This window comes from Dipodomys ordii, unplaced genomic scaffold (assembly GCF_000151885.1).
Source record: "Dipodomys ordii isolate 6190 unplaced genomic scaffold, Dord_2.0 Scaffold7, whole genome shotgun sequence".
Classification (NCBI taxonomy): domain Eukaryota; kingdom Metazoa; phylum Chordata; class Mammalia; order Rodentia; family Heteromyidae; genus Dipodomys; species Dipodomys ordii.
In genome coordinates, this window is record NW_012267223.1 from 6,975,453 (window position 1) to 6,992,008 (window position 16,556).

General features: G+C 52.4%; 1 protein-coding gene across 2 annotated transcripts in view; it reads left to right on the forward strand.

The window, feature by feature from the left end:
* The first annotated feature begins 325 nt into the window (after nt 1–325).
* Nucleotides 326–16,556, forward strand: part of Axin2 (axin 2) — a 31,680-nt gene continuing 15,449 nt past the window's right edge. Inside the window, exons 1-3 of one of the 2 annotated variants that reach the window (XM_013035997.1) lie at nt 326–402; nt 1,657–2,602; nt 10,301–10,441. In XM_013035997.1, coding sequence (XP_012891451.1) covers nt 1,788–2,602; nt 10,301–10,441 — 956 coding nt within the window. In that variant the 5' untranslated portion in view covers nt 326–402; nt 1,657–1,787. Of the gene's footprint in view, nt 403–698; nt 769–1,656; nt 2,603–10,300; nt 10,442–16,556 lie in introns of those variants that run through there. The other variant, XM_013036002.1, reaches the window with a different exon arrangement.

A 16,556-nucleotide genomic window follows, 5' to 3' on the forward strand; every position in this document is an offset into this window, starting at 1 on the left:
CCCCTCCCACCGCTCTCCCTCCTCCCCTTCCCCCGCCCAGCCGCGGGTCTCGGCTCTGGGGCCCCGAGCGCGGCGGAGGCTCAGTCTGCCTGCGGGACCGGCCGGAGCCCGGGGTGCCCGCGTCCCCCGCGGCCCTTTTTTTTTTTCTTTGCGGAGAGTCGGAGTCTCCGCGCGTCGCCATTTCTAGACCCGGCGGCCGCTTTCCGAGCCTCCTCGGCGGCGCCGGCACCGCTCCCCGGCCGGGCTCCGGGGTGCTGCTCGTGCGTTCCGGGCTCCGGCCCGGTGGGGCTCCGAGCTCCGCTCTCCGGGGCTCTGGAGGCGTTCGGTTGGATTTGGGCCGGGGAGCCGGGACCCGAGGAGCTCAGAGATGAGAGCCCGGCCTTGGCGGCCTTCGTCTTCCAGGTAACGGGGCCGCTCCACCTCCCCTCCGCCCGGATGCGCGGTGCCGCCCTCGGCCCCGTCCCAGCTCGGGCCGCGGTGCTCAGCTCGGTGGCGCGAGGTCCCGGGCAGGGGCGCCCAGCACCCCACCTCCGGCCCCGGGAGCCCGGCTCTTCTCCTGGCACTGCCCGCGCCCCCTCCCCGGCGGGTCTCGGCCCCCCCTTTAGTTTGATCCCTCCGGTGTCGGGGAAAGAGGGGCTTGTTCATTGCCTAGATGAGACTTTTTCTCTTTGGAAATAGACAAGCTGGGGAGCAGTGGAGTTTGGGGTTCTCGGCATCAGTAGCGGGAGACTGCTTTGGACCGGTGTTGCCGGGTTCGGGCCCCAGGAGGTGGGCTGGGAGAACGGGGTGGGGGTGGGGTCGCGGGGTGCCCGGGCTCCTCTGCTGTCTTGCAAAGTTTCAAGATCAAAGTCTTCTTTCTGAGTGACTGGGTTTCTGGTTTTGGGGTGCTAGGGTAGAGGTGTATCCTGAGCTGGATTCTTGGTGGGGGGGGAGTATGAGCAACATTTCCATGTGGGACGGGGTGTGTGTGTGGGGGGGTGCACCTTGAATCTGGGGGTCCGGGAAGCCCGTTCTGCCTACCGCTGAGCAGACTGCTTTGGGGGGGGGAGGAACTAATAGATTTTTCAGAAGTGGGTTGGGGGAGCGCAGAGGGAGGGGCGCGTGGGGCGGGGGAGGAATGGGAACCAGATGCCGGAGAAGGGCACGTTTATTGCTGGAGTTATCTGTGCTGAGCTGAATGGGGGAAATTTACCAAAATTGGTTTCACCTGCACGCGGCCGGGCGGCTGGCTGGGGTGCAGGTCTTTGGTGTTGATGCCATCCGTCAAGGGAGGGGTGTGTGTGGGGGGGGGTGCACGCCCAGCCGGATTTTGGAAGGTCGAGTCTTAGACTTCCCAGGACCCTCCAGCCACCATCCCCGCCTTTGCTTCCAGCTCCTTCCCCGTCCCCCCCCCAACTCCTTTTCCCCCTTCCCTCCACCCCTTAAAAAGTGAGTGGGGAGCTCAGATTTCACCTTTGAAAAAGCTGTGTCGGATACTTGAGATGAGCACCTCTCGGATAGCTGAGTTGCTTGATTTGAATTTGAGGAGTTGAAAAGCCTCTTTACTTTCTTGCTTTGATGTTGGGTAGATCTGGTTTTGATTAGATCAATACTTTTTTTCTCTCTCTCTCCCTCTCTCCCTCCCTCCTCCTCTCCCCTCCTTCCTTTTCTTTCCAGAGAGGAGGCTCAGATGAGCCCCTGCTGACTTGAGAGAGTGAGAGAGAGTGAGAGACCAAGCCCATTGCTGCGAGGAACTGGAAGAAGAAGGAAAAAAGCCCCAGCTCACTGAGCAGTGCTCGCTCCTCACCATGAGCAGCGCTGTGTTGGTGACTCGCCTCCCGGATGCCAGCAGCAGCTTCCATGAAGATGCCCCTCGGCCCCCTGTTCCAGGGGAAGAAGGGGAGACCCCAGTGTGCCAGCCAGGCGTGGGCAAGGGCCAGGCCACCAAGCCCATGCCTGTCTCCTCCAACGCCAGGAGGAATGAAGATGGTTTAGGGGAACCTGAGGGGCGGGCATCCCCCGATTCTCCTCTGACCAGGTGGACCAAGTCCTTACACTCCTTGTTGGGTGACCAGGACGGTGCTTACCTCTTCCGGACTTTCCTGGAGAGGGAGAAATGTGTGGATACCCTGGACTTCTGGTTCGCCTGCAATGGATTCAGGCAGATGAACCTGAAGGATACCAAAACTTTGCGAGTAGCCAAAGCCATCTACAAGAGGTACATCGAGAACAACAGCATTGTCTCCAAGCAGCTGAAACCTGCCACCAAGACCTACATAAGAGATAACATCAAGAAGCAGCAGATCGACTCCATCATGTTTGACCAGGCGCAGACTGAGATCCAGGCGGTGATGGAGGAAAATGCCTACCAGATGTTTTTGACTTCTGATATATACCTCGAGTACGTGAGGAGTGGGGGAGAAAACACAGCTTACATGAGTAGCGCGGGACTGGGAAGCCTGAAGGTCCTGTGTGGCTACCTTCCCACCTTGAATGAAGAAGAGGAATGGACTTGTGCCGACTTCAAGTGCAAACTTTCACCTACAGTGGTGGGCTTATCCAGCAAAACTCTGAGGGCCACAGCAAGCATGAGGTCTACGGAAACCATTGAAAATGGATACAGGTAAGACTTTTGGCTGGGGCTGGTGGGGGTGGGTGGGGGTGGGGCTTAAAGGATGAGTTGGACTTTACAGATGTTTCGAATTAAGTTGGATGGATGGATGGATGTGCTGTGGAGGCTGACAAAGGTCTGTTGAGAGCTAGAACCGCTGGCCAGGAACTCTTTGATCTTGCTTCTTGTTTTTCTAAAGGGGGCGGGGGAGGGTGTGGAGAGGGGAGGGTGATGCACACAGCTGAATACCTACTCTCTTCCAGTGCTGACTTCAAACAGTGGCAAGCTGTATTCATTAATGTGGGTTACTTATTATCCTGGGCTAGTAGTGTCTCTGAAAGGGAGGGGTGGGGGAGGTGGGCAGGAAGAGACACCCAGAGAGAATGAATGAGGGGAAATGTGTGTATGTGGGGGAGAGAGTCAGCCAAAGCTGCTTCTGAGTCACCAGACCCACTAAGCACCAGTTTGGAAAGGGGTCATTTCACCACTCATCAGCGAAGTGGAATTAATGTGGTTGGGGTGGCAGCTGGGTTGTGGTAGAGTCACAGGAAATAATGTGTACACCCATGGAGGGCTAAGTGGGAGCTTTTGAACTTTTATGTCAAGATAAGAGCCAGCAATTGGCTTAACAACCTCACTTGTTCTCTTTGTCAAATTAGATATTTACTCAGCAAGAAAGGCTTCTGACTTGGGGGAAGGCCTTGTGACTTTCCTCAAATGAAGGACCCTTAACTTGGCTTTGTGAATCTGCTGTGTTGTGAGTCTAGGTTTTAAGTACTTGTAAGCCAAGGTCAGACCTCAGTTGATGGTTTTGTTGCTTGGTTTTCTTGGAGAAGAAACAGTCTCTGGGCCGTGGAGTACATTCTCTCTTTGAGGATTCAGAGGCCTTTACCAAATGGCCTTAAAATGGTCTTAAGATTCTTGGCCCTTGCAGGCAACTTCAGACCTCCTGTTAGAAGGAGTTTTTTTTTTTTTTTTTCCTGTTTCTTCACCTCTCCCTTGTTTGAAATATCAGATAGGAAAATGCTCTGGTTAATTCTAGGTTGTTGCTTATGGCATGCAAGGGAAGAGGTGCTGCCGTGCACTTGATTGCTATCTGCATGGTTTATTTGTCCTTTGTAGATTTATTTCTCTGTGGGGGACCAGGATGTATTTGACAGTCATCTCTGGAAATCTCCGTTGTGTAGAGCGTGGCCTCCAATGTCTGGCTGCTAGAGGAGGGAAAGGTTCTTGATAGCTGAGATAGATAGATAGATAGATAGATAGATAGATAGATAGATAGATAGATAGATAGATAGATAGATAGATAGATTTTAGTCTAACAGACTAGGAGCTTGACTACTGGTGAGAAGAGGAAGGACTTGTTCTTTAGCCACTAGGGGGTGCTCATCCAACCTCAGGAACCAGTGTACCAATGCTCAGACATCTGGTCTACACCTAAATGGAACTGTTCAGACTTTTGCAAGGAAGCATAAGATCACATGAGGGAATTGTTTCCGAATCCTTATGCAAATCAGGCTCATGAAGTCAGGCTATTTTGGAGGAAGTTTTCTGGGGCTATCTCTGGGCACCTACCCCATTTGTTCTGCTGGGAGGACATGTGGGTAAACCTGTGGGTGCTGGGTGCTGGCCTCTGCCCTGCAGCTTGGCAGCTGTGGCTGACATTCCTTAAGGCCAGTGGTAAGGCTGCTGCTTGCAGGGGCCGTCTCACAGTGGGGCTTCTGTGTTTCCAGTGTGGGTCCGGAGCATCACCTTTGTAAATAGCTGTGTGTGGTTTGGGGTGTCAACAGTAAGAAAGTGCTGCTCAGGCGGGATACTCCTTTGACTCCTTTCCTGGGTGGGCGGTGGAGACCTAGCCCTGGTTTGCCTTCCAGAGGCTTCCTCTGGCATATTGCCAGCGTTACGCAGGGATGAGATCCTGGAGCCAGGGATGTCCTCTTTGATCAGGATCTGTGGGCATCATTGATAGATGGAGGACTAAATCTTGCGTTTCCTCCTGCTGTGGGGTTGGACCAAAACATTTTACCTGGACTCTATGTAGCCTTGTATTGTCAAAGAGAATTGGAGACCAACCAGGTGATGTGATTTCATGTTACCAGGCAAGATGTGGGAGAGTCTGTATAACATGTTGGAAGGTTATTTGAAGGCCTAGGTTCCAGACCTGCTCTCCTTACTTCCTACCTGGCTTGAGGCCTCCTGTAACTCTGTGTATCCGTCTGTAAGATGGGTGGACACCATCCTACTTTGTTTATGTCACTGGCTTGTTCTGAGGATCAGAATAATACACATGAAAGCCTTTTGTAAGGGAAATGTTTTGAAGAGCTGTCAAGTGTTATAATTAGTGTAATTAATGATAATAATTGGGTATGTAGAAAGGGTAACCGGGTTGGGTTAGCATGTCACTTTTAAATAGTGACTCTTGGCGGGGTTTTAGCCCGTGTTTCATTGGAAGGTTTGGGAGACTGGCCCCTCCTCCCACACTTCAGCTATTTTTACTTCCTGAACGTACACGAGTCTATCTTTATAGCAGTCAGTTCTTGGAACTGTTGGGTTTCAGTCCATCCCTTCTGGCCTTGGGCAGAGCACCTAGCACTTGGGATAGTTGTTAGAAAAAAAAAATGAATGAATCAGAAAACAGCCTGTGGGGAAGGAGGGTCTGTCTTCTTCTGCTCTTGAGAAATCCTGTTGGTGGTCAAAATGCCCAAGGCCCTGGCTGGCCCTCCCAGACCTGTGTTTACCCCTGGCCGCTCCAAAGGAGCCTCATTTTTGAACTGACTTGTTTGTGTCCTTACTGATGGGGTGTCAGGTTGAGCAGAAATAGTTGGGGCGGGAAAGCAGGACTATCCTTGGAGGGAAGGGCTCGTGGTGGGCCAGTGGCTGAGAGGAATGCCTGGGGTGTTGGCGGCTCTCTATAAATAACCCCAGGCTGAAGGGACCTGCTGGGGTGAGCACGTGGAGAAACCCCTGCACACAAACACCTACACAGGGTCCAGGTGTGCCGAGAGGGTCTGTGGGCTCAGGCGCTCAGCCCAGCACTTATTTTAGGAAGAGGATAGTGTGGTGCCCACAGAGAAGCTCCCCTGTGCCCTTCCCTTCCGCCCAGACTCTTGGCAGGCCTCATCTGCCTGCCATTGGGTGCTCTGCTCTGGCCTCCGTAGAAATCCCCTCTTGGGCCAGTAGGTGGCCTTCTGCCGGCTGCACAGCAGCTTCCAGTGAACTCGCTGATGGAGTTGCTTTGTCTTTCTTTCTTTTTTTTTTACGCAAAGCCATTGGAATTGAGCTTCAATTATCAAAGAAAGTGATGCCATAGGAAAGATATGTGGGAAGCAGCAGCCGTGAGCAGGGAGGGGACATGCGCTGCTCCAGGCAGCTGGCCCAGATGCACTTGTCAGACTGCCTGGTTCTACAAGGCCCTGACCCCTCCGTTCACACCCCCTGGCTCCTGCCACTGACAGCACTCATGGAAGCGAGGGTGTCACCATTTGGGCAGTGACCTTGGGAGGAAATTGTCTTGTGGCTCTTAGTTCTGAGCACAGCCCTTAGAAGCACATCCCTTTCTGCATGGTCCTTCTGAGGGAGAGGCCTCCTTTTGCTCTGGGGTCTGGAGAAGGAGCTAGGTCCCAGGAGCCTCTGCTACCTGCTGGCCCAAGGCCCCTCTCTTGCCTGCTCAAGTGTCAGGGTTGGCCTGTCAATGTCTGTCCCCAGGCAGTGTGTGGACAGACCACAGGCCTCTGGGTCCTGCAGGAATGCAAAGATTCTTGCAGCAACTGGACTCACAACAGCCCTAGGGGGGGAAAAATCATCAAAGCATCTGGGTACAATTACCGCAGCATGCTCGAGTTTCTTTCCTTTCCTTTCCATTCCTTTAAGTAATCACAAGAAAACAGCTCTAATCCGTTTTCTTAAAATTATGTGGTACTTTGGAGAGAGTTCTGGGTACTTAAAGTTTCTGTCTTAAGTTTCTGTTCTCTTCCCCACAGCCTACCTCCTTCCCCTGCCTGTCTTGTTATGATTGTAGGAAAACCCAAGTCCTTTACTGCAGTCAACCCAGTTAAGAGCTGGATATTCCATTTTTAATGACTGGTCTCACAGTAGCCCTCTATTTTGGAAGTGGAGGGAGGAGTTTATTTTGGGCTGCAGGTGTGAAAAGAGTTCAAGTCTATGTGTTCACGCATGGGGATCTGAGTTAGGTGTCTCTTTCTGTTGGTGAGGAAGGAATTTCTATTGAGTCATTTTCTCCCTGTGGAACTGAAGCCTAAGTTTGAAGCTTGTTGATGTGTTAATACCACCAAGATAGCAGGGCTGAGGGCATGGGAAAAGTGTTTGAATGCTATTTAAGGCTGCTTTGGCCTTTTTGATCTTGCACTATGTCTCTTTTAAAACTTTTCAGCAACCCATTTGATGGATGTAGGCCTTTGAAGAAGGCTCAAGCAGGTTTTGAGTTCCTCCCACATGCCACCTACTACTTTTTGTATTGGAGATACATGTGCACAGACATGGCTAGGCCCCATGGAGCTCTGTCTAGGACCCAGGACTGACATTCAGCAGCATAAGTTATGATTACTACTCAGAACAGGGGCTCCTCAGATTTTGTGTGTGCATGTGTGTGTCTGTGTCTGTATGGGTATAGGTATGTGTTGGTACCAGGGCTTGGGCACTGTTCCTTAGCTTTTTCACTCAAGGCTGGCGTTCTACCACTTGAGCCATACCTCCACTTCCAGCTTTTTGCTGGTTAATTGGAGATAAGAGTCTCACACACTGCCCTGCCCAAGCTGGCTTCAAACCACTGTTCTCAGATCCTCCTGAGTAGCTGGGATGATAGGCGTGAGCGCCACGGGCACACAGCTTCTCCTTTATGATTGGTGGTGAAGTTCCTGGAGTGTTACCGTGGCACCCACAATTATACCACCCTTGAGGGGTCCTGCAGAGTGCGTGAGCACCTGGAGCAGGTGGCCTGTGTGTGAACCTGTCACACACAGCACAGAATACCCAGTTGAGGCCGTGTCTGGGCCCAGGGAATGGACAGCCATGCCAGCACCAGCTCTTAGCCTCTTCCCGCCAAGAGGATAAGGAATTGGCTTATCACTAGGTTCTGACAATAGGAGGGGACATGAAGAGTCACCTTGCCTCTGCTTTGGGCCAGTGGTCCTGTCCACCCCCTAGAGAGCTTGGTACTTGGGGCTATTTAGATTGGGTGAAAACTTGGAGCATTCTTTAGACTGTCCCCATCTCCATGATCTCCTTGACCATGTAGAAATCCTCCCTCCCTCCCTCCCTCCCTCCTCCCCCCCTCCCCTCCTTTCCCACCTTCCTTCCCTCACTTATTTCCCCCTGTTCTGCCTCTAGTGGTGATGGTGAGCAGGAAACCAAGCTTCTTCCTTTCGAGTGCCCCATTGGCTAGAAGGCTGCTTCTTGGATCATCACTCTTGACGCCTCTCAGAGAAACCAGCTGCCTCCCCACTTGCTCGCTCCCTGCCATCTTGGGTGTCTGGGAACCCTAGGTTGAGGATGCAGGGCTGAGGAGTAAGCATGGAAAAATCTTAACTGTTCGCACTGCATATTCCTAAGAAGTCCCAGCATAGAACAAGATAGAACAAGATCATTGTTTCTGGGACAGGGCATCGTCATCACCTGGTGGAAAGTTTACACAGTGGGTTCATGTAAAGCACTTGGGCTTGAACCTTCTGGAGAATTCCATGTCTTACCGACATTCTAGGGCCTGTTCCAGCCTAGTGCAGTGGGCCAGGACCAAGGTCTGTGCTGACGGCGCTCTGTGATGGCCGAGTCTCCAATGGGGTTGCTTTGACCAGGTGCCCGGGGTCTTGAGGACTCTCTTAACACAATAGGGCAAGCGGTTCACTGAGTACCTACTGTGTGCCAGCCCTGTCTTGGGAGCTGGGTGCACAGCATTGACCAGGCATTGTGCACAACCTGTGGTGTACTGGCATCTCTCAGTGTGGGGCATCGGGTTAGACATCTGTAGGATTTGCTCTAGGATCCTGTCACAGACAGGGCTGCTGCCCCCCCCCCCTTTTCTGTCCATCTCTGCTGTTCCCTGTTGACTTCTGCACAACCAGTGGGGTCAGGGAACGTCCCACTGGGCTGCCCCTCCTTGTGGTCCAACTGGTTGTACCCATAAGGCCCTGCATGCTCCTGGGAGCCCTTCCTGCCAGGACCTCCCCACCCGCCCCCTGTTCACTCCTGTCCCCCTGCACCAACATTACTAGTCTGACCGGTCAGACCTCCACTTTTCCTAGTCTGGAGAAAGCTCCCCCCCACCTGCCTTTCTTGTACCCCAGTCCTGGATATCATCTCCTCAAATTCCTGCTCAGTTGTCATGATGCACCTTGTTCCCATCTGGGTCCCCTGTGCTGGTTGCTCACAACTTGCCTCCTGTTCTAGAACTTTCTGGAACCTCCTGTATTAGGAGGCAGGAGGAGCGGTTGAGTGATAGTCAGGTGAGTTCATGCCAGGTCTACAGTTCTAGCTGTGTGGCCCAGGCCCCAGGCTGCTGTCCTGTCTGAGGCCTCATCTGGAAAATGGGCACAGCATAGCAATCCTCCTGCCGTAGCACCCCTTGTACTTTTCTTACGACATCACCACCCCACACGAGGTAATTGTGCCTTCCACTAGGCACCAGCTACCAGGAGACTGTAATGCCAGATGCTAGAGCTCAGCCTAACGCCTTACACACCGAGGGAGCAGGAACTCAGTGAGCATGTGCAGAAGGCTTACCGTGACCTTTCCTGTGCCCCTGTCATCTGCCAGCCCCAGGGCTATCTTTGTAGACCAGCTGCTGTGACCGCATGGAATAAGTTCTCCTCTCTTAGCCTGTCCTCTCTCAGACTGTCCTCTCTCCTCCAGTTGAGGTCCTGAGCTACTTGCTGAGCTGTTGATGGTTCAGCGAAGTAGCCTTGGGCTTTGCATATTTAGGCTGAACAACCCAGGGACGGTCCCTTCCTTCAGCTGGCTGACCTGTCTCCCCTCCCCCTAAGTCCCTGGCCGGTAACACAAGAGGAATGCGGCCCAGCAGGAGACAGGCACACTGGTTGTTCTAGGAGGAGATCAAGAGAACAAAATGAGGACCCAGAGGCCATGGAGACAAAAGGGTTGGAGACCCCTGAAGGAGGGGCCTGAGCCTTCCTTTGACACAGCTGTACTGCTCATTTCAGTCTTGGGGCCTGAGCCAGCCTGGGGGAAAAGAAGGCTGGGGGAAGGGACTGGGAGAGGCCCAGTGCCCCGCTGCCATGGGAGCCTCAAACATCCTCTTGAGCTCATCTGTCCAGCGACTGTGGGCACAGGTCCACATGGGAAGGCCTCACGAGACCTGTGGTTGTTCGCGAACAGATCCCAGGCAAGAGCTGGGATGCCTCCATTCTTTGGGGGACCCTGAAAGTGTGTTCTTTGGTCAGGCTTGGTTACAGAGGCTGGAAGGGGAAAGACTCCTGTCTCCACTGACTTCCCTCCTTCATCCACGGTCTTTGCTCCTTTTCCATAAAGGAATGCTTAGAACTTGGCTGCTTCTAGAATACTCTGGCAGACATCTTTCCCTTTGGAAGCAGAGAAACCGAGCCTGCTTTCTACCCAGGCTTCCCAGGTGGATTTCCAACCATAGAACAGAGGCAGGATTGGGGGGTTCCTGATGACGACCTGAGTTCCTGTGGGAGGATCACTGACCACAGTCTGGTTGTACTCCCCTCCCCCCCCCAGGTCCTTCAAGAGGAGCGATCCTGTGAATCCCTATCATGTAGGTTCCGGCTACGTCTTTGCACCAGCCACCAGCGCCAATGACAGCGAGATTTCCAGCGATGCTCTGACGGATGACTCCATGTCCATGACGGACAGCAGCGTGTAAGTATCTGCTGCTGCTCCCCATGGGTGCCTGCCAGGGGCACACTCCAGGGCACCCGGCTTTGTACATCCTGTGTGTGTGTGGGGGGTGCATGGTAGTTTGATGGGCAGATAAAGAGACAGCCTGGTGCTGGTCAAGGAGAGGGGCGTGGAGAACAGAGCGCTTGAAGGGAAAATGGAAATAGTGCCTTTTAACCAAAGAAAACCAAAGTACGGAAGAAGGGTGGGATGGGTTGTCTCTATCGGACCAACTGCTTGGCTGCTCTTTAAAGCTCAGGTCGCCTATCTGCAGAACCAATTGGTGGGACCCAGGCTGGTCTTAAAAGGGTCTGTGTTAGCCAGGCACAGGTGGCCCATGCCTGTAATCCCAGCTACTCAGGAGGCTGAGGTAGGAGGATCGCAGTTCTAAGACAGCCTGGGGAGAAAAGTCTGAGAGACTCTTATCTCCAGTTAACCAGTTTAAAAAAAAATCTGGAAGTAGAGCTGTGGCTCAAGTGGTAGAGCAACAGCCTGGAGTGAAAAAGCCAAGCAAGATTATAAGGCTCTGAGTTTAAGCACAAAAAAAGGGAGAGGTGGGTGGGTGGGGGGTGTCTGTGTTTTTGTAGGAAAAGGCATTGAATGGAGTTGGGAGTCAGAGAGCCAGCTGTCTCTAAAGGGCCACTGTGTGCGTTTGTACCCACATGGAAAGTTTCCGTGGTCATCCTTCAGCAAGTCCTGGGCAAAGTGCCAGCCCTCTGTCCTGGGACCCTAGGTAGTGGTTCTCCAAAGTAGTGCCTGGTCTTGGATCTTTTGCTGCTGGATGGCACTGATGTTTGAAAGCAATCCAAGTACTGAAGGCTGTGATAAGGTCACAGGCCATTCACCCGGCGGGGTTGGGCTTTGCGTTGTAGATTATTTGAAGGCTAGTCATGGCATCCTGATGCGGGGCCATGTGTGCACAGGAGGGAATCAGGGGGACATAGCAATGGATTGCCATCTTCTGGGGTTTTGATTGAGGAGACTCAGGGTGGAGCTTGGGCATGAGTGATCCTCCCCAAATTCTCTCACCCAACACCCTGTTCCAGAAAGGGCCTTTCAGGAATTAGAGTCAATATGCAACCCTAATCCTTCTGTACATCACTTTTTTAATAACAATTTTAAAAATTAAAAAAGAGAGGCGGACTAGAGACAGGATTTTGCCTGCTAAAGAGAATGATATTGTGAGTGGTGTTAAGTTCTGGCACACCTGACGTAGGCTTCATCCTTTTGAGCTTCCTAAGCTGGCCATCCATTCTTCCCAGGTGTTCGCAGCTCTCTGGGTTCTGTTGGCCGCCATTCCTGTTCCTGGGTTTGTAGCCTGGGGCCGGTTGGAGGAAAAGTTGCATTTAGTTGGGGGACTCTGTTATCGATGGTCTTGGTGGCTTTTACTTTGTCACCTCAGATTCTCTTGTGAGCAAAGGGTCAGGGGATATTTAAGGCAGAAAGTCCCATTTCTGTGGAAGAAGAGCATTTTGGCATAGGATCAGGAGTGCACACTTTTTAATCCACTATGGAGGGATGCAGGGTCTCAGAGAAGTGGGTTTTCTGTGTTACCTGGGCTCTTTAAGTATTTGTGATGGAAGAAACTTCAGTGAACTTATTTCTCATACATCTTGTCCTGTCTTGACTAAGTAGCATTAGAAAAGGCCTAGTTTATTATTTTTCTTTCTTATTATTATCACCATCAACATGATTATTATTATTGTTTTGTCTGCCAGAGTTTGAACTCAAGGGACTGGTACTTGTTCGGCTGCTGCTCTACCACTTGAGCCATGCCTCCAGCCCAGCTTTTTTGCTGGTTATTTTAGAGATAGAGTTATCTTGGCCTTTTCTACCCAACTTGCCTCTAGCCACCATCCTTCAGACCTCAACCCCTTCTGAGTAGCTAGGATTACCACTGTGAGCCACCAGCTCTAGCTCATAGTTTATTCTGGATTATTCCAAGAATTTAATATCAAGATCTGTTTTTATGTTACAATGTAGAACTATCTCAAAGCTATGAGTTTGTACAAGGTATGCTCTTGTATTTATTGCCTTTTTAAAATACTTTTTCCTCTTTGGGGCTGGCTACTGGCTCATATCTGTAATCCTAGCTACTCTAGAAGCTGAGATCTGAAGGTCTCAGTTCAAAGCCAGCTGGGGCAGAAAAGCCTGTCTGAGACTCTTAGTTCCAACGATTCAGCAAAAAGCTGGTTGTGCATTGTGGCTCAGATGGTAGCGTGCAAGCCTTGAGTGAAAAAAGCCAAGTGAAAGCACAAAGCCCTGAGTTCAAGCCACAGTACTGGCACCAAAAAGCACACAAACCCCTTTTGTTGTCTTTTTGTCATTCCACCTGCTGTCATGTTTTGCCCTGTATGCTTGCTTCTAGCAAATATCTCCTTCATGTATTAAGTAGGAGACTGTGCGTGGAGTAAGAAAGTGCATTGGAATTGAATGAAGGCATTGAGTGGCTCTCCTAAGTCTCGATGCAGTTTACTTAGTAGACTGTGAGCTTCTGTTTAGATTTCTTCGAGACTGTTTTTGGCCTGCTTCCTGGTCCTTGGCTGTATTTCAGTCCCCATCACGGAGGTGTTATTTTGGGTTCATGATGAGATAACTTGGGTGTGGTCCCATACTGGGGGCTGTGTAATCCTCACAGGACCCAATGGGAAAGGTAGCTGGTTACTGGAGGCTTTGACAGGCAGAAGGGAGGCCTGCTGTGGCCCTGGCCATGCACAGACTCAGCACTCAGATTTCAGTCAGACCTGGGCCCCTGGCCTTTGCCTGTTGTCATCTCCCAGGAGAAATGCTCCCGGGCTCAGTTGCTCATCAGATCTTTGTGCTCGGTTGGGTTTCCCTTTTTATTTAGTGATCGGAACGTTTTTGCCTTTTCCACAGGCTGGGGGAGGAGTGGCAGGGAGCACGTTCAGAGTCCTCCCGGCAGCCTATCTGCTTCCTCCTCTTTTACCATTTCCCCGCAGGAAGACGGCCTCGTTTCATTGAGAAGTGGCTTTAAAGCTCGCAACTCCTGCTGGGAAGGTGGCTCAGTGGTAGAGCGCTTGCCTTGCATGCCTGAGGCCCTGGGTTCGATTCCTCAGCACCACATAAGCAAAAAGAAAAAAGTCGGAAGTGGCGCTGTGGCTCAAGTGGTAGAGCACTAGCCTTGAGCTGAAGAGCTGAGGGACAGCGCCCAGGCCCAGAGTTCAGGCCCCACAACCGGACCCCAAAAAAAAAGAAACCAGACTAAAGCTCTCCACTCCCTTCTCATTATAGCTGAAGCACTGTGTGAAGTTGAAGTGTGGGGCAGTCACTTCTGGGGCTCACTTTTTGGGGGCTGGTCCCTATTCTAGGAGCAAAGCCACTTTGACACAGACAGAAAGAGGGCAAACAGCTTTCTTAGCAACTTCGAGGGGCAGACCAGATACCAGGCCACCTGGTGACAGAGTGTTTGGGTATTGGGTCTTGGCACAGCTGAGCTGTTGTGGATTCCTACAGAACCAACCAGGACAAAAGTCTCTGTGAGGCTAGAAGAGGTGGGGGCCTTGAGGGGGACCCCGATGTCCCTGGCAGCATTCTAGACCAAGTGGGCAGGCTGTGGGCTTCCCAGCTGTGCCCGCCCCCCACCGCCCCGCCCCGTGTGTTTAGACCAATGGGAGTGCAGTTTGCTTCAAGGACAAATCAGTGCCTGTTACTTGCTTCTGGGAGGAGGTTGTGTCATGATTCCCAGGGTGGGCACAAGGGACTCCAGAACCCAGAGCCTACGGGATGGGGGCTCACTCCCACTTAGAGGTCCCCATGGGTCCCAAGCTGCCATTGGGGCCAGGCAGGGGGCTGGTGTGAGTAGACTTGAACAAAGTGAAAGTGTGGGGTGGGCGATGGCTGACCATGGGTGTGGGTGGGTGTGACCCCGCCCTGTGCCAGGCAGTCACCTGGGATTCCCAGGGCTGGGCTTCGACCCTCTCTTCAGAGCTCTGCCAATTGTAGGCCTCGTGCAGATGAGAGCGCCAGGCAAGAAATAAAGTGTGTGGGGATGAAAAGCGGGGCTGAATCGCTTTCAGCCCATTGTTCATCCGGGAAGCTTAGAGGGGATAAGAGGGTAGCAGGGCCCCTTTGAAATTTCCTTGAACAAGTGAATAGGAGCGCCCCATAAAGCATGAAAAGAGCCCTGGCTGTTTCTCCTGGTCACAGTCACAATGGCCGGCGTGGGCTGTGGGGGGCTGGGGAGTGGGGCTGGCTGCCCTGCTGCGAGGTGGGAGGGGGAGCTGGGGTCACAGGCAGCCTTCAATAGACTCCAGAAGGTTGGAGTTCATTAGACACAAGCCCAGGGAAGCAATCTCATTTGCGACTGAACCAATTAAGTCCCAGGGGCCTTTGCAAGAGGCCTGGGTGTAGAAGGTGGGGCAGAGCCTGCCTGTCTGTGGGTCTTCTAGGGGAGTCGGCCTGGCCAGAGCTGGGCCATGCAGAGTGGGTAGGGTGTAGGGGGCCGGGGTCTTTGGAGAAACCCTTGCCTTCCCCGGAGTCCCACTGCTGGCTTCTGTTTTCCTCGCCAAGTAGAAATCCCTGTTAAAGATCGTCAGGGATTTGAGTCTCCATTATAGGCCTCTGCAAAGGTAGTTTTATGAGCCTGTTCCTCTGAAGCCTGCATTCTCGGAAGAAATGGCTTTCTAGCCGAGGTTTCTTTTGTTTTGTTTTTTCACTTACGTTAGCCACCAGACTTCCAGCAAAATCCTAAAGTGCAGTTCTTGGCGCACCAAGGAACAGGAGGAGCGCGGGGTCATTCTAGGGCACCAGGCTGAGAGGGGTGGAGGCCAGGAGTTGGGGCTCAGAAGCTGCCGCCCAAGTTCAGAGAAGCCCAGACAAGGCTGCGGAGGCGACCCCATGTCTTGTCTTGTTTTCAGGGTGTTGCTGCTGTCATCAGGACCGCCTGCCTTGGTAGCTCACCTCTGCTTCCAGTGCCCACCCCCCCCCCCCCCCCCCCATCAGCACAAGGTTGATTTCTTCCCATTCTGTCCTGGTGTGATGTGCATTCCCTTCTTTTTGTTTCCTTCTGTCCCACTGATGGTGTGTGTGCTGGACATGGGGGAACGTGTCCTGGTGAACTTCAGATATTACCTTATCTTATGCACCGGGCTTTGATGCTGCCCGCGGCTGTGGGCGGCCTCAGATTGGCTGCCAAATGCAGATGTGTGCGGGTGTGGGCGCCTGCCAGTTTCAAAGCTGCCAGAAAGCGACATCCAGGTTAGGTGGGCCACAGCAGAGTCAAAAGGCTAAGCTAATTGGCTCAGCTTAAATGGCAGCTAAGTGGAGTCCACACTTCAAAATCAGTGCTCCCCAGAAACAGCTGGGCCGGGCAGCAGGCTCGCTAGCTAAAATGCTTATAATTAAAGAAGACTGTAGAGGGTCCAAAACTCTGGCCCATGGGTTTTGAACAGCCAGGAAACTGATCAGACTAATAGAGCCTGAATAAAAGAGAGAAGAGAGGCCCTCTTTTTTGGGGGATGAGGGGCTGTTTTGGAAGAAGATTCTTGGCTTGGAGTGTATGGGAGGGGGAGCGGGGGTGGGGGGAAGAAGAGAATTAAAGCCACATTTTCTGGAAGGCTCTGGAAGCCTCTTTGAGCCTCTCTGAGCTAAATTCTCCCCAGTTTTGCTCTAGTCCCAGGTTGGTTTTCCTATAGTAAGATCCTTTTACCCCCTTCAGGCTGTGAAGGTGGGGTGGGATGGGAGGCTTCCAAAAACCTTGATTCCTCTTTGCTTGCCTTCACTCTGGCCCTCAGCTGCTTCCTCCCCTCCTCATTTTCTTTTCTACCTTCTATGGAGAAAGCAGGCAAGGTGTAAAAGCTTTCCTATTGATTTTCATCCAAAAGGAAAGAAGGAATTGGAGAACAGAATGGAAAATGGAGGGCAGAGTCCAATAGGGAATGGATAGGGGGCAGGGGGCCTCTTCTAGGGGTCCTGAAGCCTACTTTTCTAAGCATAGGTCCCAGGGAATGCTTGATGCTTGCACCCCCCCCCCACTGTCGGGAAACAATGGAACACAGCCCCACACTCTGAAGTTCCTGGAAGAGGAGCTGGCCAGGAGGGGTGCATGGCCATTCCTCTACCCCTTGTGTGGGACCCA